The sequence below is a fragment of the Antrostomus carolinensis genome, unplaced genomic scaffold (assembly GCF_000700745.2).
Source record: "Antrostomus carolinensis isolate BGI_N321 unplaced genomic scaffold, ASM70074v2 scaffold3257, whole genome shotgun sequence".
NCBI lineage: Eukaryota > Metazoa > Chordata > Aves > Caprimulgiformes > Caprimulgidae > Antrostomus > Antrostomus carolinensis.
Window position 1 is genome coordinate 15,069 of NW_010327854.1, and position 27,714 is coordinate 42,782.

General features: G+C 37.4%; 1 protein-coding gene across 1 annotated transcript in view; it reads right to left on the reverse strand.

The window, feature by feature from the left end:
- CFAP99 (cilia and flagella associated protein 99) overlaps positions 1-27,475 on the reverse strand; it is a gene marked incomplete at both ends in the record, with an annotated part of 36,536 nt that extends 9,061 nt beyond the window's left edge. Inside the window, 8 exons of the mRNA XM_010172007.1 lie at positions 2,151-2,239; positions 6,344-6,403; positions 7,432-7,497; positions 9,645-9,725; positions 14,911-15,085; positions 17,592-17,704; positions 24,279-24,373; positions 27,331-27,475. Coding sequence (XP_010170309.1) covers positions 2,151-2,239; positions 6,344-6,403; positions 7,432-7,497; positions 9,645-9,725; positions 14,911-15,085; positions 17,592-17,704; positions 24,279-24,373; positions 27,331-27,475 — 824 coding nt within the window. The remainder of the gene's footprint in view (positions 1-2,150; positions 2,240-6,343; positions 6,404-7,431; positions 7,498-9,644; positions 9,726-14,910; positions 15,086-17,591; positions 17,705-24,278; positions 24,374-27,330) is intronic.
- Between the last annotated feature and the right edge of the window lie 239 nt (positions 27,476-27,714).

Below are 27,714 nucleotides of genomic sequence, written 5' to 3' on the forward strand. Positions count from 1 at the left end.
CCTTGGTTCATAAAACATTTCTAGTAGTTTGTTATGCTGTAAGGTGGCTGATCTCTGCAGAGAAAAAAGGCCATCATCACAAAATCATTTGACAGATATATTTTAACTCCAGTCTAAGAGGTGTTCTTGCTACGTGGAAAGCCTGTGAAATGCCAGGCTGGAAGAAAGTGCATGAGGGCATGGACCTTAAAGTTTTCAGTAAAAAAAGCCCCAAGAGAGGGCAAACTTAAGCCACATGTGGCTTCTCCCAAGGAGCAAGGAGAATGAGGCTGAAGGTATGTACATTTTCTCAGAGGATTACTTTGCTTAGAGGTAGAAAGAACAAATACCTTTTCTCTTTGGCAATCCTCTTGGCTACTTTAATGCAGAGAACTAAAAACTTTTCTGTTGAATACTATTTCTGGTTTGTATTTTGTCAATTAAATAATATTGCTGTAATGAGGCAAAGAAATATTCAGCTATTAAGCAAAACCACATTCCTATTTGTTGTGCTCGGCTGAGAGAGAAGAGCATAGCAAAGGCCTGGGGCAAGCCCATCAAAGTCCTGCAGCAGAGGATTGAATGAACCAAGAATTAGGGTAGAGACACAAAAATGAAGTGAATTGCACCTTCCTGCTGCTCCCCAATGCAGATATATATATACGTATCCATTGTGTGTTAAATGCAGCTGAAGATTAAAATAGTGTTAAGTTACAGGGAAAATCTATGTCTTTGTTGAATGGAACAAAATTCTGCTAGATAAAGTGAACAGTATCAGATGTAAAATAACCTCAATATACAGAGCTGATAACAGAAGCTGAGTGATGCATAATAACTTATTGCTAGAATACTGATCCATATACCAAAATTTGCTAGGTCCAAAGACCAAATCCAACCTTAGACAGTTATTCCAGGACTTAAAATGCTAACAATATTTAGTGCTTAGCCTGCTCAATCAGTTGGATTAGAAATAATACTAAATCAAGATGACATGATACAGGTTTTATCTTTTTAAAAATTATTATTGAAAATGTTCTGTAATTCCAGTTATAGAATACAACCTGCAGTGGCCATTCAGGAGTCACCCTCTCCCCTGTTACTGTCCACTGAAAACCCGTGCTGCTGAATAAGGATTCCTTGTGTCAGAGGAATCCTTATGTCAGGATTCCTTAGAGCCCTAAGTGCACCAGAAGGACCTGCAACCTCTTACTCCTCACCCCTGCCTAGGATTTAGTTGCTTCTGTTCAAAGACAGCTCTGTTGCAGCACAACCATATAACATCAGATCAGACTAGAGTGGAAAGAACTGTGTGAGGAAGAGCGATGAAAAGTCCCGCTGTGCATGTGGAGTTTCTTCCTGGGAGCCACATTTAAGCTGAAGTTACCAGCCTCTGTCCTTGCCTACACTACGCATTAGGTACCCAGCCTACCACCTTGTTGACCCTGCCTTGTTGGCTTCCTGCCTTGACCTCAGCCCTGACTCATCACTACGGACTCATTCAGCAATCGCTGCACCGCTGGCTGACCCCGCTGGCTGTCACTGGATCTGCTCTGCTGCCTCACCAGGGGACTGTGGAACTGAGCTGCTGTCAGTGAGGACATTGTCCCTACATACCCTCAGCTCCTGGCTTATCTTGCCTTGTGGAGCAGCACGCTCTTCATCCTCCATATCTTACTGTGATAGAAACTGACAGGTATTGTATACAAGTTTCATATAGATATAAACAAGTTTGAGTATCAAATTTGGCATATAGTTGACCACAAACTGTTGAAGAAAATGGAGGTATATGAAATTATTTAGCTTAATATGTAGTCATATTTTATAATGGACGCAGAAATAGGTGTGTATTTTGGTCATTATTTATTTTGAAAAATTGGAATAAATATAACAAGTGAACTTTATTGGACTTTGGAAGTGGACACTAGCCAGAGTGCTAAATCAGAACACAGTCACACTGTGTAGCATCTACAGTAAAACAGTTACTTCAATGAAGACTTTCATGTCAGTCCACTTTTCTCTTTATTTGTCAACCATGTTTATAGAATAGCTTCCTAATGCCTTACAACAGATCCAGTATTTTAGTTTACCAGAAGTTTACTTAATTATTTTTATTGTGGTTAATTATTCTTAGGGGATGTGAAAAGTAATCTGAGAACGCAGAGTGATCATACCTCTTGAGCTCCTGTTCCATTTTCCGCTGATAGAGGGCACTGTCTCTTAAAATAGCTGCAGCATTTAATTTAACAGGTATATTGTCACTCTGTCAGGAGAGGGAATGTATATACTATAGTTAGTCATGTAAACCATAAAACGGAGTATAAAAACATTTCAATGGGTTAAATAAATCGACCTAAGACAGCATAAATTTTGCTTAAAGCATTCATCTAGCATTAATCTGACATTCACAATGAAATTGCATGCTGTTCATGAACCACTCAAGCTGCTTAAGAAATCAGCCAAGTCCCCAAGTGGATTATAAATTTGTAATCACTCTTGGACCATGTCAAATCCCATAGAATGTGTTCACTTCCTTTCATTTTTTTCAGTGCTCATATACATAGTGTGCCGGGATTCCATCTGCTTTGGAGAAAGAAAATAAACTGCTTCTGTGAAAGACAGTAAGTTAGCCAAAAGCATTAAAGTAGAAAACAAGCAGAACCTTTCATAGGAAGGTCTCAGAGGTGTTTTACAAATAATCACTATTATAACTTCAAAATAATTCTAAGACAACTGCCATCACCAATTGGATGCCCCCTCCCTGGAAGTGTCCAAGGCCAGGTTGGATGAGGCTTTGAGCAACCTGGTCTAGTGGAAGGTCCCTGCTCATGGCAAGGGGGTTAGTACTAGATGATCTTTAAGGATCCTCTGATTCTATGATTTTCTAGATAGTAGAAATTAAGCACAGTTCTTAGTGACTTTCAGGCCTCATGGCGTAACTTGGAATAGGTCCTGTGGCTGCTTTGCAGTTCTTCAAAGTATTGCCTTAGGGCTAACTCACAGAAAACCTCTAAATACTGAAGGAAGAAGGGAACATCATCTCTGCCAGTTAAAACTGTTTCCTGCAGAAGCAGGCTATTCTGAAAAAAAATTATCACCTTTGCAGACACATATGATAGACCTGATCTGAACCAAAGCCAAACAGTGCTGGTGGGCTAAGAACTGGGATCATTCCTGCAGAAAACAAAGCTTAGTCATGATACATTTGACCTAAATCCAGACAAGTTCTGTGTTCAGAATCCAAACATTATTTAAATTCCAAATGAACAGCTTAATGAGTGCCTGAGAAACAGATGCACAGAATCACTCAAGCTATATACTGCAAACGTTGTATGCACAAATACGTACTGGAGTCTCCTGAAGTACATAAGGTAACTGGAAAAAGGAGGTATTATAATTGATATTAATTAGGTAGGTTGGGGATAACAAACACATGCTATCATCTAAAAAATCACTAAGTAGCATTACTGTGTTTTCCACACAGATGCACATTTTAATGGACAAAAATTAATTAGCTGTCTGTTTCTTGACAAAATGATGATAACATGAAGAATTTAAGAAAAGAACCCAAAATAATGTATTTTATTTGTTTTGTTTAACTCACTATTCTTACTCTTCTTAATGTCTAATGATGTCCTTCCTTCCTTTTGGTCTACTTCTCAACTGCTCTCAGTCTTCTACATTATATGAACATTCCATCCCCAGCCTGTATTTTATACACTATATCGTGTATTTAATGTCTACTTAGAGTAGATATTTTCTCTGACAAAGGTAGAAATTTTCATATTTTTGGCAATTACCTGTGTGTGTAGATTTCAGTTCTGTATTTACCAACTATAATTTGGATAGAGAACTGAACTAAGAATGATTATGAAAATACCTTTAAGTTCAGTTCCCAGTCTATTAAACAGAAATATGACTGTATGACAATGAAACAGAAATATGACAGCCCATACAGTCAAAATAACTAGGACTCCCAAGATAGATGCAGACAGGCATAAGTAAAATAATTGAATAGATTCTTCTATGTCATGTGGTAACAAGGAAGTTTTGAATGTTACTCATTCTCTTCCTGTTGTGAGCTATCTTCCCTTTTTTCAAGATGAGAAAATGGAAATAATTAGGAAAATTGCAGAACACTCTAATTCTTTTGGAAAAAAACTGTATTCACTATTTCCACCTAATGCACACACAATAGATTACCAAAACCAATAAATATGTAAAGAGCAGGGCCTGATATAAGGAAGAGGCAGATTGAGGCAGAGTGATGATGCATTTGTACTGCCTCATTTTTCCAGTGAAAAGGACAAATAGGTATGTTGTAACAGCAATAAGAAATAATTGCTGATGCATATAGTAAATGTGTCTGAAATGAAAAAAATGTATTTAAGATACTGTGGGTGTTCTAAAAAGAGGAAAAGAAAATACTAGTTGGTTAAAACATTATATAATTTCATTAATTTGAGAACAGATTTTTTCTACGTCTTGGATAAACCTTCCTCTTAGGATTTGTCTACTCCGAGAGTTGTGCAGGCAGGAAGGCAACAGGAATAGAAAGTATTTTAAAAGTCAATAGCAATATGTCTATCTCAGCTTGAAAGTTATAGCAGCATCTTGAATATCACCTCACCAGCCTTTAAGGCAAATGTGTTTAGATGAGATAAAACTCATTGTGTTCCTAGAGGAGATACTAGCAGGTGTTAGAAGTGGCGCTGATCAATGCTATACGATGCCAGATCCATATTTTTCTTTATGCAATTTAGGCAGATGGCTTGACCCTCACTAGTCTGCACTAAGGTTTCAGTATTTTAAATTATCAGAAAAGGGAGTGGAATATACAGAGTCTTGAACTAAGCCCACATAATTACAGGTCATGCGTGTTTGTGTTAACTGTGTAAATGTTCCCTGTTTTGTTTTTTTCCCCCTCTTGTGAGTGCAGAAGGAGCTGGGATCTTACTACTTTCCTGTAATTTAAATGCTGCTGGATTATAAGCAAGCAGACTGAGTATGTGATACTGTTATAAAAGATAACTTCAGTATGTGATAAATGCCAGGTATGCTTTAGAAATAGTTGCCAGATGCCCAGTTACCCAAGCAGGGAATTAGTTTCTCCAAAGTGCATATAAGCTGTACCTAAATACATAGTTTTAAAGAGTAGGTAGACCTGCTCACAAGGTATTTGAGGTCACAACACAAGCATAGCTTACACATTAAATTATTCTGCATATGAATTTGAAACAAATAAAAGGTGACAGATTGAACAATGTAAGACTGAAGATTATCTGTAGTACAGTTATTGCAGAAATAGCAATGGCAGTTTTCATGCACTATACCGTTAAGGCTGAACAGCCCATTTTCCATGTTTACAATTCTCTGACCCTTGGAAATCCTAGCAGAGAAGCAATCAGTATAGTGGATTTTATGACCTCAGTATGTGTCTAAAGGAAAGAAGTCAAACATCCAGACTGATTGTATATTGTGTATCAGACAGTCATTAGCTGGAATGATTGCTCAGCATTCTTTAGGAGCTCATTTTGAAACAGTGATTTACAGACACAGAATTCTTCTGTCCCTATGCTGAGTCCTTAAGCCATGTGTTCACAATTATTATTTTTTTTTCTTGTGGCTTATTCTCAATCCTTACCATTTCACATAAAAACTTATCCTTTTGGAATTGAAAGCACTGTTAAGGCAATATGGTTACATTGTGCAACTGCACACAACTTGCTCATGGAGGCCCTCAGGGAACCAACAGGTTTTAATTGCCCTGACCAGCCTCACCAAGCACCTCTACTCACACCCTTTGCTTACTGGTCCAGGGGCCCCACTTAAGCTCAGGTCTCAGCTTCAGTACTTTCCCATTATACTGGAGATAATTCTGCTCCTGGTTGTCTCTCTGGTTCTCTCTCCTGCTGTCATGGACCTGGGTTGCTGTTGTAGCCTTGTCTCCTGACTGGACTTCCTGGGCGGACCCCAGACCTGACTTGTTACCTTGCTTTGTCTAAGGATGACTGGCTGTCAGCAGAACTGGTCACTACCACCAACCTTGTCATGTTCAGATACTGTGGCCTGGTTGGTGAGGGCACTGCCCGTGCTTTCATCACCTTCAGCTCCTTATTTCTCTTCCCTCCTGCAGTGGCCACACTCTTGTTGCTCCCTGACTATTTCTTTGTGGATTGGTAATGGTGCACAGGCCAAAATTTATGACCTATAGACTGAATCCATCCCATTCTCCTGGCCACAGGACTTGGTGTAATCCATAAAAACATGGATTCCATGTTTTTGCATCACCACAGAATTTGCACGTGTGTTTTTCACTCCAAAGTTTTCAAGTACATCTGACAACAATACCTTAAAGGTTACTCACCTTTCTTTGGATCTTTTGAGCCTGGAATGCTGGTTTACTCTTCATACTCTCATGTGTGTTCTGCAGTTCAAACCAAAAATACATTATTTCATTTTAGAGACAGATTTTCAAGTACTCAGCAAAAAATATTAGATGTTTACCAAAAATCACTCTTGAATATTCATATAGAGTAACAAATACAATCATAGGGCATATATTTTGGAATTCTTTTATGCACAAGAACTTGCTATGCACACCCAACTTAGTGGGACTATTTCGTATCAAATGACTATACAAATATTGATTAAAATTTATTAACTAAAATAATGCTAAAAAAGTAACAGTAATGTTTTGTTTGACTATGCAATATTACCTATATATATGAATATATTCAGTTCTTAACTGAAATAGATATTGAGAAGACAAAACAGGGTGTCAAAGCATACTTCATGAAATTATTAAATAGTGGTAGAATTATACTGATAAGTTACTAATTTTATTTTATGGTGTAAGCTATAGATACTGATGTCAAAGTGTCTGTTATCATGGGGATGAACGCAGTGAATAGAATAGGCAGATGTGATGCTGAAATTAATATACTGCACACACAGTTTGGTGACGCAATTGTAAACTAGGAATCAACCAAAGCAAGAATTCTGTATGAATGGGACTGTTATTCCCTCACCTTGGCTGCTCTGTGGCATAAAACTTAATGGAAAAATAATATGTGGGTTTAGAGGAATATTGCCAATTTGGAGACGTGTTGGAGTAGTACCACAGGAAGGCTGCTTGTCTCAAAACTGGGAGAATAATAAAGCAGCACCAGAAGTATAAGAAAAGGGGGTTGTGCATTATGCATCCAAAGAGGCAAATGTAATTAGTATATTACATCTGAAAATAATAACATGGGAGAGGCAAATGTTAGTATATTACATCTGAAAATAATAACATGGATGTGAAATGTCAGTACAGCTATAAATGATATGACATAATTACTAACCCCAAATAAACAAAAATTTTCAAACACCTTGAGATATATTTAAATACTCTAGTCATTTCTCATCTTCATACTGGGAGTTTTTTAGTTAATAAAGTATTTCATACCATACCTCTTCCTTTTCAGTCTTCATGGCTGCACACCTGAACTGGTTAGCATTTGCTTTCAAGAGCAGAGCCTAAAATTAAAGCAATTAGTTTAAAAAGTATGGTACATTTAAATTCTCTAATAAGAATTTTCTGTCTCTAAAAGCCTTCCAGCCCAGCCCAGTATATTAATTTGTTTCTGATGAATGAAAGCATGACCTAGTCACCAATGAATTTTCATTCCTGATTGAAGACTTGAAGTAGGCAAGTCTTGATTTTCTACATAGTTCTGCCCGGTTGTATCCTTTGCATAGGGCATCAGGCCTTTGATAGGTCTGCCCATATGAAACATGTTGCTCATGCAGAATTCAACTTAAAAGCCTCATAATTATCTATGGCACATCAGTACCATAGGCAGTAACTGTTTCCACACAGGTAACAAACAATGGCTTTGGTTTTGAGTTAAATTCGAAGATTATAATTGGGGATCTGAGCACCAAGGGTTGCTCCAATAGGCACACACCTAACAGTAATGCCACTTGTCATTTCAAAGGGGGAAAGTAGAGGCAGCTGCATTTCTAGTCTTTGGATATTTCTTTTGGTTGTAAACAGCAATCTCTAATTAAAGCTGTGAAACACAGACTAGATTTTCTAATGATTTTTCTAAAGATTTTTTTGTCTAGAGTTTGGCTTCCAGTGTTCTCACTCCTTCTTACAGATGCTCAGATGTAGTAGTTAATAATGACAGCTGTAGCTTCTGCAAAAATGCTATCAAACATTTTTAATACTTATTTCTTTTAGGACCCAACTTTTCAACTTGTTTAGCAGTCTAGGGGACTGACCTTTGTGAATGCTTTGGATGCCTTTTATAACATTCCAGAAGCAAGAAAAACTGCTGTTATTGCAGCTAGAATTTCTGTGGTGGTTTCCTTTGTTCTTTGTATTCATGTATTTTCTCCACTGAAGAATGTGGCTGGTAGTTAAGTAATTTTATAGTTGTCATGGATTTTTGACAATATAGGCACTGTGATATCTTGCTTTTCCTCCCCAGTTTTTCTAGGAAGTTTGTGCTTACCAATAAGCACACAGACAAGTAGGCGTGTGCTTTCTCCACAGTATGGAAATAATAAAAGGATAAAAAAATAATGTTGTATTGTTTTATAATGAAATACCAAGCATAGGTAATGTGATGGGCCAGCAAAAGGAATGAAAAGTTCATCCCCCTAGAATCTATCACACAGTAAAGCATTTACTGTAGTTTAGGAACAGAACCAAATGCTGCTTTCACAAGGACATGAGGAGAGCCCAGAACAGTGATAAATGGACTTGTACTGACTAGTGAAAGGTAAAGTCAGGCATTTTCTGAATAGGGGTGGGAGAACACAGATAAAAAGGAGTCAAACAGCACGCCTTTTATCAAAGCTTATACTGTTATTCGATTGGGTATGGTGATTGCAGTGTGGGGAGGAAGAAAGAAAGTGGAAGCTGACATTTAATTAATTCCCTTCCAAGGAGAAGACGACAACAATCTGCTTTAACTACGATAGGAGCTAACACATCGAACAGGATTCATATCAAAGTTTGGATCAAATAACTAGATCCGTTTCTTTGTTTTTCCAGGCCCTCCCTTCTCCTGCCCTCTTAACACACAGACCATGTACTCGGCTTCTTTACAAATCATGATCACTTCCCACTCCCTCAACCTGCTGAAGGAAAGAGTATGGAGTCTGCACAAAAGAGAAGTCAGAATCTGCTGATATTTTAAAACAGTGGGTGATGACATGTGGTTATTTATCAGTTACTATAGAAAACAAACAGAAATATTGAACATATTTTGTATTTTGTAGCCTTAATAATTAAGTGCAGAACTTAAATATCCACATGTCCTGTGGGAGTAGAAGAGCCATCAAACAGTTTCAGGCTTGTGAAGAGAAGAAAGCAATCATATTTCTGCTACCTTACATGGCTACTTGCGTAATCTCTCACATAGTACTTGTACAGTGAATAAAAGGTGGGCCTTGTCTCAAACAATTAACATTAAAATAAGGAAGACGGAAAAAGGGTGATTAATAGAACAGAATAGAGGACATAAACTTCATGACTCTAGAGAAAGAGCCAGGAGCTATTAGGTGCAAAAGCAAAAACATTTTAAAGTTCTAAGACTTGTGAAAATGGAACATTACAGAAGAAACGGTTTAGAAGAAAGGAAAGACTAGAACAAGAACATAATGCAACTTACTTGTGCTTTTTGGTGGTTTTTCATTTTGATTTCCTCTAGTTGCTTTTTTTCTCTTGGAGGTTTGTAGGTGCTTGGAGGAACCTAAATTAAAAAACAATAATCTCCACAATATGGGGTATAAAACATTCCAAGCAACACATTCTTGCAGGAAAAAAAACCCACATTCACTTTTATCATAGAACAGCTGCAGTTATTTAAATATTGATTCTTTTCTATTAGTGCCAGTGTAGAAGACATGGACAGATTCCAATTAGCTGGGACTACCCAGGCTTTTCAGTCCTGTCTGATGTAATTTAAGCCCTGGACAAGGCTAGAAAGAAAAAAAAATCTGAAACTACCATAAGAAAGACTAAAGAAATAATAAATTCTATAGGCCCTATCAAGAGGAAAAAGAAGTTGCCAGAAAGAAAAAAAAAGTTCTGTTTGGCATATCATAAACTTCAGTTTCACAGCACTGACAGCCAGACAGGGCAGCTGAATAAAGTTAAGCTGTGGAGCTCTTTGGCACAGTGCATGGTAGTAGTAACAAGTTACAGAGACTCCAAAGAAGTTTAGGGAAAAGAAATCCTTTTAAATTTATTAAATACCCAGGAACTTTATTGTAACTGAGGAAGTCTTTGAGCTGAAATGATGGGAGACTGAGAAGGCAGGTGGAGAAAGCAGCAGCTGTGCTTGTCCTGTCCCTGTAGTCTTCCTAGATTCTGTGTTTGGCCACTGCTGGAGAAAATACACTGGGCAAAATGGGCCTTTGCTCTGGTCTGCCACAGCTGCCCTGCTGTCCTTGTAAGGGAATTCCACTGGAGGTGTAGATTCAATGTTTGGAGGTAGAGGACTGAGGGGGCCCTTCTGGCATTAGTCAAAGACGTGGGAAAGCATTCACATGGCAGAAAGTCCTACAGATAAAATGACTGGGAAAGACTTACCGTCTGGCTGCCGTATGGATCAAGAGGAGATTAGGGCTTTGAGCTAGGCTGAAAATTCTAGAATTTCAGTATTTGCTTGAGCAATAAAATTTGCAGAAGCAAACTCAGAAAAAAGCCTGGATGTCTCCTTCCTATGTTGGTGAGATAGTCTGCCAGTATACTGGACATCTGCTTAAATATTTATCTTGCAAAAATGTTCTAGCTCAATTAGAAGTTACAGAATTAATTCGAGAATTAATGGGAAAAATCTATAATCTGTATTGAACTGGACATCAGTTTAGGGAACATGGGGGTCCCATCTAGCTTTATTGGACTATATAAAGAGCTATGCTTTGAGAAACTCAGGAATCTGATGTACTTTCCACTGCCTTTGCTATTTGACATCATTATCTACAGGCAAAACAAATGCACAAACAGAAGCAGCTAGCAATTAAATGCACTGGTGAGACTGCTCAAGTATTTTTGTGAGCTTTTTAAGTGAAGTAGAACTGGAAGTATTTCCCAGCAGTACCTAAGAATTTTTATTATGCTTTTATGGATGGAGAAATTAAAGCCCAGAGGATTTGCAGAGGGTTACACAGGCAGTGAGTATCAGTTTATTTCACTGCTCTTCCTAGTCATGTGCTTTAGCTGCAAAACTATACTCATCTGCCAGTGTAAGCTGAAAATCTCTCCTCAGAAACTGCTATGCTTATTCCAAGTAATTTAAGGAGGAGACTTTTCAATCATCAGCTCTGTTTCAAAAATGATCTTAGCCTTGTAATTTATCCCTCAGATGCCATGGTGATGAGCACCAATCAGACAGACAGATAGACAATACAGCAATTACCCAGTTGCCAGGAGAGAATGAATAAGTCACTGTAAGTAAATTGTAAATTCCAACCACAGAGAGAGCAAAAAGGCCAAACGGTACCTATTTAATCCCAACGTTAAAAAAAGGGGGCTGGGAGTAAGAGACACCAACCTTGCTTTTCCTCTCCAGCTTTCTGGATATCCTTTTACCAGAGGTTTATTTAGGGAGTAGGTACCACATGAATGATAGAATCACAGAATGGTTTGGGTTGGAAAGGACCTTTAAAGGTCATCTAGTCCAACCCCTCTGCAGTGAGCAGGGACATCTTCAACTAGATCAGGTTGCTCCATCCAACCTGATCAGGCTGCCCCATCCAACCTGACCTTGAATGTTTCGAGGGATGTGGCTTCTGCCACCTCTCTGGGCAACCGGTGCCAGTGTTTCACCACCCTCATGGTAAAAAATGTCTTCCTTAATATTTCATCTAAATCTACTCTCTTTTATTTTTGAAACCATTACCCCTTGTCCTATCACTGCAGACCCTGCTAGAAAGTCTGTCCCCATCTTTTTTATAGGCCCCTTTTAGGTATTGAAAGGCTGCAATAAGGTGTCCCCGGACACCAGTTGTTCTCCAGGCTGAACACCCCCAACTCTCTCAGCCTTTCCTCATAGCAGAGATGTTCCATCCCTCTGATCATTTTTGTGGCCTCCTCTGGACCTGCTTCAACAGGTCCATGTCTTTTCTGTACTGAGAATAATCACATTGAACTTTGGTAGTCATCACTCTTATATTTTTTTAAAAGTTGCTGTCGTAAGATGGACAAGGGCAAGCTAACGTAAGGCTGTTGTATTAAGAGCTTCTATTCTTATCCCTAACAAGATCATAAAGATGAATATATTGTTGGGTCTATATATTTGCAAACAAAATCGTCTGTATTGACCAAATGAATTAATCCGTTTAATTATTTTAAACAATCAAGCAAATCTACTCATAAAGCACGGCTGAAATAATATGGAAAATGTCTAAAAAATACATCAAATTGGCTGAATGGTGCTACAATAACATCTCAGTGCAGCCTTTTAATTTAACTACATTATTGGTTTACAGAAAATCTAAAAATAAAATAATTGCATAATCTTATTATTCTAGTATAGTGGTGATATTAAAATAATGGATTTGGTTTGTAACTCAAGGCCAAGACATTAAAGGAAGTTAAATGTGTCCAAATCATTTTGCATGTTATCAGGTTTAAGCACCTGTCTCCATTTGTTTCCTTTGGAAACGTCAAACTAAATCACTCATTTTTCTTTGTAGAATTGTATTTATGAAAGTCCGTATGCATATGTGCATGCTCGTGTGTGCATCCGTGTGTTTGTGTGCAAAGGACAGTGGAAAGAAGAATTTATAATCTTTAGACCAGATATTTAGAGCAAAGTGTTTCCTTATTAAATTTGAAAATGAAAGTGTTTTCCTTTTCACTTATTGTCCCCCATTTCTGATGAATGTTTACGCTGATGAATGATTATTCTAACCTTCTAGGCCTATGTTACTCCAGTGAAACTTTCCAAGGTCAGAGGAGAGTCCTGTCTCAATATAGATCACTGAGTAAGACACCTCCCCTGCCTTCTGCAATAACCCATGTCTCCAGTCCTCTCTTGTGAAGGCTTCATGGTTCAGTGTACAGGACAGCAGTGTTAGCTCCTGAACTCAATGTATGTGATACATCTCATCTTATTTTGCATTTTATCTCTACTATAGAATATAATGTAACCTAGCAGAAAGAAATACCTAAAATAATAGTCCTATTAATCAGAATGAACTAATTTCACCATAGGGATACAATAACTTATCAGTAGTCATTGCTGAAAATCCAGACGCCTCTGTATGAATTCATACAGCTGCATCAAAGTCGAGCAGTAACTACGCCTGTAGTTATTGTGACTACAATAGCCCCTGCTGATATGCCACATGACAAGTTCTTTGACACATGCATGAGAATCATGAGAAAAAATTGATATATCATAAAACTAACAACTTTGTGAGAAAATGGATGAGAACATTTCTGCAGCAGATCACGAGATGTAATCTGGAAGAGCTTTATTTCAGTGCATTCTTCTCAATTACATACAACTCTCCACCATATAGTAGCCAAAACTATGGCCTGCTCTCACTTTACTAACTCTTGCCATCTGGGCTGTCTTTTCCATCTCTGTTCATTTCAGCATCTCAGATGGTGACACTGGCAACAATATGGCAAATTAAAGTGAAGCTTAATTTGTTGAGATAGGTACAGAAATGAACAGAACATATGTCACTACTACGCTAATGGTTTTAGATTCACACAAGCTTTTAAATTTGCAGACTTGGCCAGAATGTAAACCAAATTTAGTATAATCCTAACAACACAAATGAACTTCAGTAAATGCATCCGCATTAAAGCAAATTTATTCTAAGAGGGGCTGCACAGCATAAAGGTACTAAAATGACAGCAATATGACTCATTCCTATACTGATTAAGTAGTTATTAAATGCAGTTTTTCGGAGCCTGGTGTTAAATCTGTTTCAATGTAAAATCCCCTTAACTGTATAACACACTACCATTAAATTCCTCTGCCATCCTAAGATGTAAATGGTTTCTAAGAGCATTCAACATATGTGTTATTTAAAACCTGAAGTGCTAATACAAGGTGGCAGATAATGCCCAAAACTATGACTTCCAAGCTCACTTCCCACTGCATTTAAATATAGATGATTTTAGAGTCTTTATTAAGTTAGTCATAGCAGCTTGATCCCAAATCCTGTTTGCCTTACCCCAGTGAGCTAACTTAAAACCAGTCATGTGTCTCCCATTTGTACCACTGTAACTGAATCACGGTCTTAGACAATGAGTAAATAAAAGTGTAGCATTTCAAAAATAATTCTAGTCTCATTTATACATGAGCAATAAATTTAAACTGAAAAACCTTAATTTTAGAGATTCAATATTAATACAAATAGAAAGCTCCTCAAGGAGCTGCAAACCTAGAATGCATCTCACCTCCAGTGAAATTGCTTTGCCATTTATTCTAGTGAGAGTTCATCTACAAAAAATCTAAGTTTATAAAAAATTCTCATTTCAATATTCTTTTCTCACCTGCTTCAGTGCATTATCCAAAGCAAACATCTTACAAATCCAAGGTCTACCAGAAACACTTGTATCAATGCTGTCATCAGTTTGTACCCATTGTATAGTTAGTTCTACCTGCAATAGTTGAAAAACTATAGAAACCAACCTTTTCCCTTTCCTTTGTTTGGCTTACAATTTGCTTACACGACTTTCGCAGAAATGAAAAGAATTTTGGGTTGGGGTTTTTTTGTTGTTTGGTTGGTTGGTTGGTTTTTTTTAGAAATCTCACCTTCATTGACATAGATTACAAAAATCCTTGTGGATATGTCAAAGGTTGTAGATATTCTACGATTATTTTTAAAGAGACTATTAACTCCCCTACCATGATTTTGTGCACAAGCATACATAAAACTTAGTATCTCTCAAAGCATAAAAAAACTCACAGGTGGTGGTTTTTCCAGTACTGGTATTGGCACAGGTATAGGAATAGCACGTGGTTTGGGCACAGTCAAATTAAATTCCTTTGGCTGAGTGACCTTTGAAGTCTTGACAGTGGTAGTATGATTACTTAATTTATCTGTGAGCTGTTCAATCAGTTGCTGTACTTTTGGCTGCCACCTTCAAATAAAAACAGATTTTTCAATTTTATTTCGGTTTTTGCTTTCATACAAACCTACATGGAGTATATGAGGTTGGCGTTTGATACAAATTCTGTAACGCTTTCAGCCATTCAATTTTAATAAAATTGACCTATGAATTTGTACTCATTATTTCATTGGACCAGGTTATTCCACCTCTTGATAGATGCTAGTCCATTCCAACTACTAGTGGTGAAATAGCCACAGTTTTTACTGAATAAGCAACTATGTCGCCAGTTCATTTTGCAGTAAGATGAGACTATGAATCAGAAAAGCAGCTGTCATAAGCTAAGTACATGCTTAACATACTTAGATGAAGAGACTATGAATAAACAGTCATCTGAGTATTGCCACTTTTACAAACTGCACATATACATCAATCTCATAGCATAGGCAGTTCTAATAAAGAAACAGAGAGATGTGAGGAGTTTAGTGAATTAGCAAATGAACCCTCCGTGAACCTTGTGGGGCAGTCAAGATGATTTTGATTTCTCTGTGTTTGGATTTTGGCTTGTATGAAGGTTCATACTTCTTCCAAGGAATAACAGGAAGGTGCAGAATTCAAGGTAAGACACAAACAGGTTATCACAGGGCTAATTATGGTGACAGCTTCATGTCAGTTAGAACATATATATATGTTCTGTCCTTAAGTGTTACATATGCAATAGAGCTTTCCCAGAACTTAAAAAGCATCTGACAATGCAAATTTACAGTAACTTGTTTATGGGACTGTTACTATAGCTAGTACTGTCATTATGGGATGAGGCTTACAAATAATTTCTGCAAGTAATGCAGCTCCTTTAAAATAAAGAGGACTCTATGAGCACCTCTCCTATGGGGACAGGCTGAAAGAGTTGGGGCTGTTCAGCCTGGAAAAGAGAAGGCTCTGGGGAGATCTTATAGCGGCCTTCCAATACCTGAAGGGGGCCTACAAGAAAGCTGGGGAAGGGCAATTAATGACAAAACAAGGGGAAATGGATTTAAGCTAAAAAAGGGGAGGTTTAGATTAGATATTAGGAAGAAGTTCTTCACTGTGAGGGTGGTCAGACACTGGAACAGGTTGCCCAAGGAAGTTGTGGATGCCCCCTCCCTGGAAGTGTTTAAGGCTAGGTTGGATGAGGCTTTGAGCAACCTGGTCTAGTGGAAGATGTCTCTGCTGATGGCAGGGGGATGGGAACTCGATGATCTTAAAGTCCCTTCCAATCCTAACCACTCTATATTGACCTCATTGACACTAGAAAGAGGAATACAAAGACATGTTTAAAAGAATTTAAGTTACTGAACTGATTAAGCTGATCAATGGATCCTCCGCCCCTTGAAGGAAGTTTCAAACTGAGTAACCAAATATGGTCTTTAACATTCTTGTGCAACTAACTACTTCTGGCAAAACAAGTGTTTGTTACATTGAATGTCACTGACTGTCAAGGACAGCGCCAATAAGCTGCCCCCATGCATATGTACACATAAAAATGTGTGGATATGTGTATGTTATCTCTATGTTTTTACTATTGTAAGCATACGTTATAATTAGAATTACTACAGTGGAATACATTGAGTCAAATTCTGACTTTAACTATATCCCTGCAGTTCCTGTAGAGATGAGTGGAATTTGCAGTACTGTAAGCCAAATTATACTACACATTCGCTGATGTGGCATAATCTACATAGTATGAAAGAATTAATTCTACTGACTTTGATATGACAACTAGAACTAGATGCAAACTGTTTTCCAGCTGACCTTGTAACTTATTTTTGTCTAACAGTGTTTGCCATTGTCTGGGTTAATCTATATTGCAGTGGGGAGGATGTGTGACTGCAGCCACATAGGTGTACCAATGTTATCTGTCCTGGGTGAGAACAAGAGTGAAAAAGTGACACAACAGGCTGCAGAGCTACTGTTTCTCCACATTAAAATGTTCCAGTTTGGGAAGGGTAATCATGCTACTGCATCACCACCTAACCAATGTGTGGACACACCTGGTACCTCAGAGCATTTAAACTGTTAAATGATGCTGCAATTGTGTAAATAAATAATAATTTAAAAATACTTGTTTACATGCTTATCTGATTTGCTCAGAAGGGATTTTACGACCATCGGCATAAACAAGCTGTGCATAAAGCCAAACTCAGAGAAGTCAAACATCTTTTTTCACATGCTTAATGTCATACAGATGTTGAATTGACTTATGAGGCACAAATCTCGCTCTGTAAGATAATTTGAACCTTCTATTTTTGTTTTCAGAATATGATGTTTGATCTGTCAGGGACACTGAGAAACAAATGTGCAACAGCTGTGAAAGGACTTTTCTATGAGAGAACCTTGCCCCTGGGAAAGTGAAAGGGATTACTATAGTCTCACAAAGACAGGAAGGGTTCCAAGTGACTTCAGTAGAAGAAAGAATTTAACAGCAAATTGAACTTTCAGGGGAAGCTTTCCCCAGCTTTTAAGCTTTGAGGTGGCAACAGGCTACTTGAGTACTGCTTACCTCAGCAGTGGATCAATCCAGTTCTCTTTTACATACAGTGAATCGTAGAGCTGACTCCATTCGTCTTTTATCCATGTGTTCAAATATAAGGCATTGAAGAAGAATCTAAGAAACTAATAATAAGTGATTTCTTTTACATGTGAATACTGAAGTTATGGTGTATATAAGACTACAAAAAATACTTGCTTTTACTACAAACACTGCTGAAGAACTTGCTTGTATTTTATCCTGTAATTATAATCAGAGGTGCTTGATATTTGTAGGTTCTTCCTAGTTCTGCTAGGACAACGCCATGAATAGGGTCTGCAATCTAGGCGCTGCAACATGGGGATGTGTTGATGCATCTTTAATTTGCTTCAAACATTACGAAACAAAAGGTTTTATTCAAAATAAAAATAATTACTACTGCTATATACTGATTTTAGTATAATTATACAATAGAGAGAATTTCAGAGTCTAATATACCCACAATCAACTCCTGACTATCTCTAGCTAGATGATCGATGGTGCCCAGAAACATCTCAGGCCTGGTACGCACCTGAATTACTTCAGTTCCTTTCAGCTGCCTGGGAACTGAGGAGGGGGCACTGCTGACAATCATAGTAACTGCTATACAACATGGTTTCTTCTTTTATTGAAATATATTTAATTGGCATATTCCCATTAAACTAGAAGACAGAAATTTGGCAGACTTACACATTGTAGGGCTCTACAGGCTGGAGAAACAACAACTAACATTTGAGCTTTTGTGTCCCTCTGCAGTTCACCAGAAGGTCAAGAGCCTTTCTTTAAAACTTGAACTGCTCAAATGGCCTTTTGAAACAGACTCTTGAAAAATGGCACTCAGATTCAGCGTGTATCATTTACAGCAATGTAAATTCCAAACTTGAACCTGAACTTTTTCGTTAAAATGATTGGAAATGAAAGTACAAGCAAGTATCACGCTGAAATAATCCTAATAACAGAAAAAAGCACACTAAATAATATAGATATTATCAGACACACTGGAAAGCAGTGTGCAGTCTCTTGAGAAACTTGGAATGGAGTCTGCAGAGCTTATTAGTTCAGACCTGGCATCAGCTCTGTCTTGGGTTGGCTTCCACAGAGCCATATAGGTCTTTGTATTGAGTTTTTAGTTCTGGAGGACTACGAAGGAGCTTCTTAATTCACATGTGGTGCCAGGCCCAAGGTGGCTCAGGGCTCAGTGAATAACTCAGCTATAAACAGTTCAGATTTGATTCTGGTGGTTCTTGCTGGTGTTTGCTGCAGATGTTCAACAGGTGTAGAAAGCCTGCTACTCAAAATCCATAGTCTTCATGTGACCACTTCCAAGGAATTAACCTGTAAATTTAGTCTTATTTTTATCTGTTGTGCTTTTGGTAGAGTTAAAAGACTGAACAACAACGGAAGGACTAAATGAATATCACCTCCTCAGATTCCCATTCTTGTTTAGAAACTAGTGCTCTTCCACAAACCTGCAGATGCTGGCATATCAACACACCATCCAAAAGAAGATATTTAATCCCTGAAAGCATGACTATAAGGTAAGTTTTGAATTGTGAAGAAGTTGGGGTTTTGGTGCTTCCTGATTCAGTGAAGTTTGCTTGAAGGACTAAATGAATATCACCCCCTCAGATTCCCATTCTTGTTTAGAAACTAGTGCTCTTCCACAAACCTGCAGATGCTGGCATATCAACACACCATCCAAAAGAAGATATTTAATCCCTGAAAGCATGACTATAAGGTAAGTTTTGAATTGTGAAGAAGTTGGGGTTTTGGTGCTTCCTGATTCAGTGAAGTTTGCTAAGTATATGCTAAGGGATGCATATTGGTCTAGAAACTCATTCATTCTCCTTATGAAGAATCTTTCTCTGTAGTGCATGCATGACAGATTGCATTTTCACCTAACATAGTAATTTGTATTTATGCAATGTATAAATAAAATGCTAGAATTCTAGACAGAGTTCATACTCTCCAACAGAACTGATGCACGGTATAAACACTTCTGCCAGTTAATTGTAAAAAAATTTTACATCCAGGTATCCCAGCTGTATACATGATCACAGACCCAGAGAACATGTTCCCTGCCAAAGTACTCTTCTTAGCTTCTGGAAGTCCCTGACTATACACAAAGTTTATAAAAAATGTGATTTTAAACCCCTGTAAGAAAGTGTGTATACTGGGGTGGATTCAGTATGAGCTGATGTACTTAAAATGAAGCAAAGTCTGAGAGGTGAAGCTAGTTTCATATTTCTAGGTATTCAGAGAACTCACAGAAGAAGGTGGTGTAGAAAGACCACAGGTGGTGACTTGTAAATCTTTCTGTTTTCTTTCACTAGCTTTCATTAAGCTGAACTACTCCTCCCTCTCTGTGTCCTCAGTATTCCTCTTCTATCGCCTAGTCCATCCTGAGAGGCTTCAATCAGTTGTCTACGACATTGCCACGTGAAAATAAGCCTCTGAACTGTTGTTTGAGCTCTCCCTGACTGATCTTCTCCCTCTAGGTCTTCTAAATATTTGCCATAACTCTCTTTTACAAAGTACTTGCAACTCAACTACCTCTTCAAGGCAGATGAAACTATAATAAAGGCACAGTTAGTGATTTCTAGCTGTTGTATTTAACAGCTGGCTGCTGCCCCTTGAGGCCTCCTACTACAACACCAGTTATGAACTGGTTATTAACATTTCACACTTTATTAAGACAAATGGATAATTATGTCATTGATAAATGCTATTATGTACTCCTGCGAGGTACAGAGAATGGTTAACTGTAACCAATACTGTGCTGTATATTTTAGTACTGTTTTAGTCACAGTCCCCAGAGAACTGCTATGATAAGGATATGCCCCAATATGCATCGTGCGAGATAAGGCTCTGAATGCTGCCCTGGAACAGTTATCCAGGCAATGCAGGGATTTCAAATGGCAATGCAGGATTACCAGGCATCATTTCTGACCAGAGGCTGCCTGGGCCAAAGTCCACAATCTTGGTTCTGCTAATCCATCTCGCAGATGGTGAATGTGGGCAGAATAAGACCCGTGAAGCCACAGCACATTTCATTTCCTAACAACAGAAACTTTTGCATTTTGTGAACTGAATTGCTAGGAAAAATCCCTTATATTTCTGTTTTGTCTTTGGCCACATGTGGCACAGGTGGCAACCCCAGTATCAACAGTCTTTGCTTTCATAGCAGCAAAATGTGGCTTGAAGTTCTCACAGATTTCTGCTTGGATGTTACCAGTATCTGTCTCCTTAGAGGAGTTACTGGACAGCCATTTTGGTAACAGCATTATTCTGCTTACTCTTCTGTCTTGAAAGTTCCAAGAGTTTCACTACTCACAGAGCATGACAGAGATTAATTTCCCTTCTAGAAGTGGTGGAATTACACCAGAAATGAACTGTACCAATTTTTACTACTTGTAAAATGTAATGTACTCTGGCTGTAGTAGGACAAGTCTGTATAATTAAAGACTGTTTTGTAATGCTTTTTTATGGGTGGGATTAATTAATACCTTGCTTTTGAGAATTTGAACATGCCCTGCTAATATTCTTAATGTATTTTTACACCGTGGGATCGTATAGATTTCTAAAAAGCAAATAACAAATGGGAAGTTTCCTCATCTGGTATTATCTTTACATCCGTGTAGTCACTTGCAGAGCTGAAATCCTTATATTCACAACACAAGCTTTTGACTCTTGAGTTAAGGAACTAACAGCAAGAAACATCAGGTTCTGTTTCTCCATACAGATCAGCCACTACCTGAGAATGCAGTGATTTTGGCTGTACACACCCACAGCTATTTGCTGTAGTCACTCCTCCCTCCATCTGCTGATTCTTTCTCTCTTACTGTAATTTAGTCCTTCAGCTATGCCTACCTCAACCAGGTAGGATTGTACCTTTCAGCTGCAACAGAGAAGTGAAGAGGAAGGCAAGAAGCTCTTACAAGTGCTTTCCTATGAAGAAATTGTAATGGGCAACTCTGTTTTGAGAATCCTGAGGTAAAGGTGTAGAGAAAAGTGTCCTAGTGGGGTCTCAGGCCCTTCTGCCACTGTTTGACCCAACTTGGACTTTTTTTTGCTCCCATGTCCACCATGAAGCTGATCTTGTCCTACTTCTTACTAATTTTATCGTACTCTTCCTACCTCAGCATAAAAGCAACTACAATACCCAGTTCTTATCTAGTGATTTTCCTTTGCATATCTCAGAAATTCTTTATAAAGGACTTCACTGCTATTAGAAGCAATCAGAACATGAAACAGAACACAACAGGTTCTTGAATGCTAGAAAGAAAACACCAGGTTTTTTGCATTTTTTACAAGGCAGTTAGGAAATTATAAAGCTGTTTACTTCAGCTTTTTATTTCAACAGTGTATTTTCTCTAACATGCAAACCCTTAAATTTTACAACAAATACAAAGGAATAACATGTATGAATAATAGAACAGAAAAATAGGCTTGAGCTAGCAATACATAGCTAAGTTCTTAGAAGAACAATCACACTAAAGTTGCAAAATTGGGTTTCATCCCATGGTTCTGTAATTATACAACCATAAAGAATTTTTGCATGTATTATTAACATTACATAATGAGATCTTATGATTTTCTGTTCAAGCAGATGAACAAGTGTTAGTGAGGTAGCATTATTATTCTGCCTGGATATTCTGCCTAAATTAAAATATTTGAACATGCATCAATCAAAGGGAAACACTGTGACTTTGATTTGAATGGATTCTGTCATGTAGTCCTTCAAGAGAAAGGTCTGCTCACATAAGTTGATCTTATTCACCTGAATAAGACTTGAAGTCATGAAGACTACTCATTTGAGTAAGGTTTATCTGCATGATTAAGAAAATTCCACTCATCCTGTGATGTGCATTAGAAATTAATTTTAGTAAATACATTCTAAGTAAATACCTGTGAATAATTTTTCTGCATCTCAACTGAACTCAGAGACAATAGACATCAGGTGAAATCTACAGGTCAGCATCCTGAAGGAGACTCCCAAATTTCTCGCAACTTCTGTTGCTAAGGCTGCAGATCTGCCTTCTGCTGTTTTTGTCTCTGTTGCTGGAAGGACCAAATGCTGCTTCTAAATCCTCTGCTGCAGGTGCATTAATATATTCTAGCATCACTTTGGAGACAAAGAACCTCTTCTATTGCAAGAGAAGAAAACTAGGTACCATGGTGATGAGGATCTCATAAGACACTTAAGCAAAGTTACATCTATAGGAAAAAAAGTGGCAGGTGCAGACTATTGCATAATGCAGCGCTTCTCTGTCAGAAAAAGAGCTATTCCAGACAAGGAAAAGAAATTATCTGAAATAGAACATCAGAGCACTGGCATTTAAGCCATATAAAGCTAGGGGAATAGAATTAACAAGAGAGAACTGGCATGAAGTGGGAAAATTGTGTTGCTAGCTGAATGAGCTCAAGATGCATCCAATCCAGTGGCTTGTGTCTAAGATGTTTACCAAAGAAGAGGCTGGGAGAGCATTTTAGACAGAGTGATTTGTCTGTCTACCAGATTATGATAATTCTTCCAGCCACTTCTCTGTTCTTTCTAATGGTTAATGAAATATCTCTGAATGGAATTAATAAAAACCATTCCATGGTAAGCCCACCAAAACAAAGTGAATACAGGGTGTTTCTAAAAACATTATGCAGACAACCTAACCTACTCTCTCCCTACATATTATAAAGCAACTGCAGTCATTAAAGAGACACTGGCATCCATATGAACATTCAAAGTGATCAGTGTAAGAATAAACCTTAGCCTTTTGAGTATTAATTACTAAAATTTGCCTGTCTCTTGAATTCCATATTTGTTATTCAAACACCATGTTTCAACTATGCTTTGAAGCATCTGGATGATCAAAGTTTACATAAGCTAAGTCACCAGTAATTTAATTTTTAGCCTATTTTCCTAAGAAAACGGGGCTTATAAGAAAGCATTGCCATTCAATTTATCCTTCACAACATAGCTTTTAAGATAATCAGCACTTTCAAACAGTCTGAAAGACAAGCAGAGATATTTGTATTTCTACAAATTTCATGAAAATTAGCAAACAAGTAGTGGAGTGAAACCCAAATTTGTGACTCCAGAGAGGAAAAGGCAGGCAGAACTTTGTTCTCATGCTTTCTATTTGGCAGCAATGGTGCAGGCAATTGCACGTATGTTGTAACGGTACATGCAGAGCTCAAATGAGCAATTGTTTTTTGGGAAGGAGAAAAAATGATGGAAGGACAACAGGCTTGATAATTGAAGTGGTAGTGGGTTGTTCAGGTAAAAAAAGAACACTGATCAGCAAGAGCTGCAAGTTTCAGTAGATTCATTCCATATGGAAAAAGCCTTTCCTGGCTAAAGTTAAAGAAAGAATGTGAGCAGAGCCAAAAGTTTGCAAGAGTATGCAAGTTAGAGGGACAACTGTAAATCACATGAACTGTAAATCACGTGATTATTCCACCTTCTCAGATTATATAAAATACATTTTAACTTCATCTTGTAAGTACAGAAATTCAAGATTTTTTGTGATAACAAATTACTAATTTAATTTCTGAATTTAGACAGAAAATTACATTAATTTCTCGATTTGAATTATCCTGAAAGTTGAAAAAAGTAATCTGATTAATCAAACACAATGAAGAGATCATTAATTATTTTTTAAAAATGTTTTGTACTTTCATTACCTTTTGCATTTTTGCAGTGTCCAGAGATTTCACAATTCTGCTGAATTGCTGCAGACCGAGCTCTTCTAGTTGAAAAGTAGCCAGATAACAAATAACTATCAAAAGATACATACATTTAAAATGCAGCAGGAAATTCTAATAAACTGATATTGTACACTCAGTATACTCTAGGATTTAGACTGTTAGTTTAATTTTAAATAGTCCTCAATATTGTGTATCTAACTGGTCAATATAATGCTTGCCAATGACAAATTGTAATATGAAGTTATAATATAACCGATGTTAACTCGATGTTCATTATTAGCACTGTGACTCTTCATATAAATTAGTTCTCTCTTTTGTAAGTCAGATCCAAGCTAGTGGAAATCTACACAATGTTATAGACATTCTAACAGCTGAGGATCTGGCCACTTACACAAAAAATGTAAAACAATTGCCGTCATTTGTAGGGGTCCTTTTGATGCCTGTAAATATCTGTTTGCAGAACTGTGAGATGTACCCTAGCAGAGTTTGGAATCCTGTAAGGCTGAAGGTAATATCTTGCCACGATTTCAGTCATTTCATTATGCCAACATTGCCACTGAAATAAGCAGCTCTGTCAACTCCTAATTGCTTGTTCCCATCCCCTCCTTTTACTTCCTGGTGTTTCTCCTCTTGGGCAAGAACAGACACCCACACAGCCAAGTTAAAACAGATTGTGAATTTTAACCTGAAGCATTTTCTTGATCAGTTCACTGGATGGCTGCTAAACACAAGTTCTAACTCAAGAGAAGAAATGACACAGGGGTGAGAATGAGTGGCCAGTGGGGAGAAAAAGAGTGGCCTGTTTCTTTGGATAGTAGCACCAGCTTATACAACAAATATCTGCATATTCCATCTGTGAAATTCTGTGTCAGTCTGGCAACAAGGCAGGGAGAAAAGGAGTCAGATGGCTCCTGAGAGACATGACTGAAGAGTTCCTGACAGACTTATATTGTTGGAAACAGCTCTCTTTTAGTGTAACCAAAATTGTCAGTGTAAGCAAGCTTATTTGGAGAAAATTTATAGAATCATAGAATAGAATCGGAATGTTGTGAGTTGGAAGGGACCCACAAGGATTAATGTGAACAGGAGATATAAAAGAAAGTTTTGATAGTGATTTTTTTAACATATTCCATTTTTAATGTTTTCAGAGAGGATGGCTCTTATTCTTCTGCTCCAAAATCATAGTTTATGATACATAACAATATTATACATAACAAAAATTTTAACCATAAAGTATCATATTTCTAGTATTTACTTTCCTTCTTTTTTTTTTTTGCAAGTGACCATTTTGCAGAAATTGTTGTAATCTTTGTTTTTATTCTCAATTTGAATAAAACCAAGTTTTTAAATTGTGAAATTATTTGGGAAATTCAAATCTGATTCTTAAACACCTCTCTGGCAAGTATGCAGTTCAATACAGGAAGAGGCACAGTCAGTGCTGTGAGATTTTTGCAGTGAAGTTCCTGAGCACCTGTATCAGCTTTCATTTGACCATATTCACTTTGATCAATCAGGCTTCACTTGCACAGCACTATTTTAGCTGCCACCAAACAGTAACAATAAAATCAGTACATTCTGAGCAATGTGCTGCAGGCAACTCTGTGTATTAGGCTTCGATCTTGTGCTTTAGCATAGCAACGTATTCAAGCAGTCTTAGTAGAATATACATTTATCTCCTACAAGCTTTATTAAATTCAAATCTGCTCGCACATAGCAACAGCCTTTATAAGCAGCTTTGATCACTTAAGTGTCAATGCAGCTTGGCAAAGGGAATCACAAGCAGCTTAAAAAATGTAAGCCAATGACCTTAGAGTCTCAACTTGTTGATAAAGGAAAATTTTCTGGGGCCTACCCTCTGCCTAAGATTAATGGGGGCTTTTGAGTGGACCAGTCCTGACAATCCAATTACAGCAACACTCATCTTAAAGGTATAACTTATGTGTCCCAGACACTGAAAAACATGGCTTTGGAGAAATGGAGACAATGAAGCATTACCATTTAGAACAAACTCAATATACTATTAATTTCATCCTTGATTGTTTAGGTTCCCTTCCCTTCTGTTTGTAATTTGATTTAGACTTCTATACCTTTCCAGATTGTGACAGAAGCAACCAGAATTGCCATAAAAATTCGATAGCTTTTAAAACATAAAATGTAGATATATTAGATATGGTTTTTGTATTTTTCAACCACATTGAATTAAACTGACTGGATTTTTCAAAGTACACACAAAGCTTCAGAATAGATCTGACTTGGAGAACCATTGTCAGTGTGATTTGTGATTCCAGTTTAATTAGGGACTTAATAATATCAACCTCAGTATATATGTATTAAATGCATAGCATAAAAACATTTTAAAAATTAATTTTTAATGTACTTCTCAATGCCTGAAATAACTTTGGAAGTAGTAACTACTCTGATTAACTAGCTCACACTATCAGATCTCATTGTATTGTTACAGATTCTAACCAAGTAACTAATAAAAGGAAAATAATTAACCTCACTCATGGAGAAAGCCAGAAGTCTATTTATGTCATTGCGATGGTCAATAATGAAGAAACCCATGTATAAGTACGACAACCATATCTTCATACTGTGAGACATGCTGTGTTGCTCTGCAGATAGAGCTTTGTTATACCATTTCATATCTGAATGACAGAGGTACTAGGTTGCATAGAAGAGAATAACTGAAGAACATTTTTTAAAGCAATGGTTAAACTTCCAAGATACTTTCCAGTCACCGATGCTATTTTCCATCTGCATGTTACCTAATCTACAGGCATATTCTGCAGAATTTTCTTAGGTAAAATTCCATTTAACACCTGTAAGAGTCCAGACTAAATAACAATTTCAGGATTTAGGCTTTACATCATGAGGCCATTGGGAAAGGTCCTGTATTTCATACTGCACTGGGCACAATGACAATGCTTCAAATGTAACACGAATAATAAAAAAGACCTACACTAGTAAAATATTTTTTTTTTTAAGTTTTGTGGTAAGCATATTTGGTGTTTTAAAGAAAACTTACCTGCATAGAGATAACGCTCAGAAAGCAGGCAGTATCTCCCATCCCGAACAAAAAAGGCATTGACTACTACATCCAATAAGGATTTATATTCTATGCATCCAGCTAGTGTATCCAACACAAATTTTTCTTCTGTCACATTAAGAGTCTATAGAGATACAAAATTAATAATGATTAATGTATTCGGGAAAGAAAATTTTAGTTGTGTGCAAAAAGAAGTACAATCATTTTGAAGTAATTGGAAAACATGAATAATGAACAGCAGTGCCTTTGGTAGGGCTGATGCACTTCTAACACTGCCAAATATGGGCAGTCCTAACAAATTAATTGCCCTTGTTAAGTAAAAGGTAACCTTCCCCAGTGTTAACCTTCCAGTTTATCTGCTGA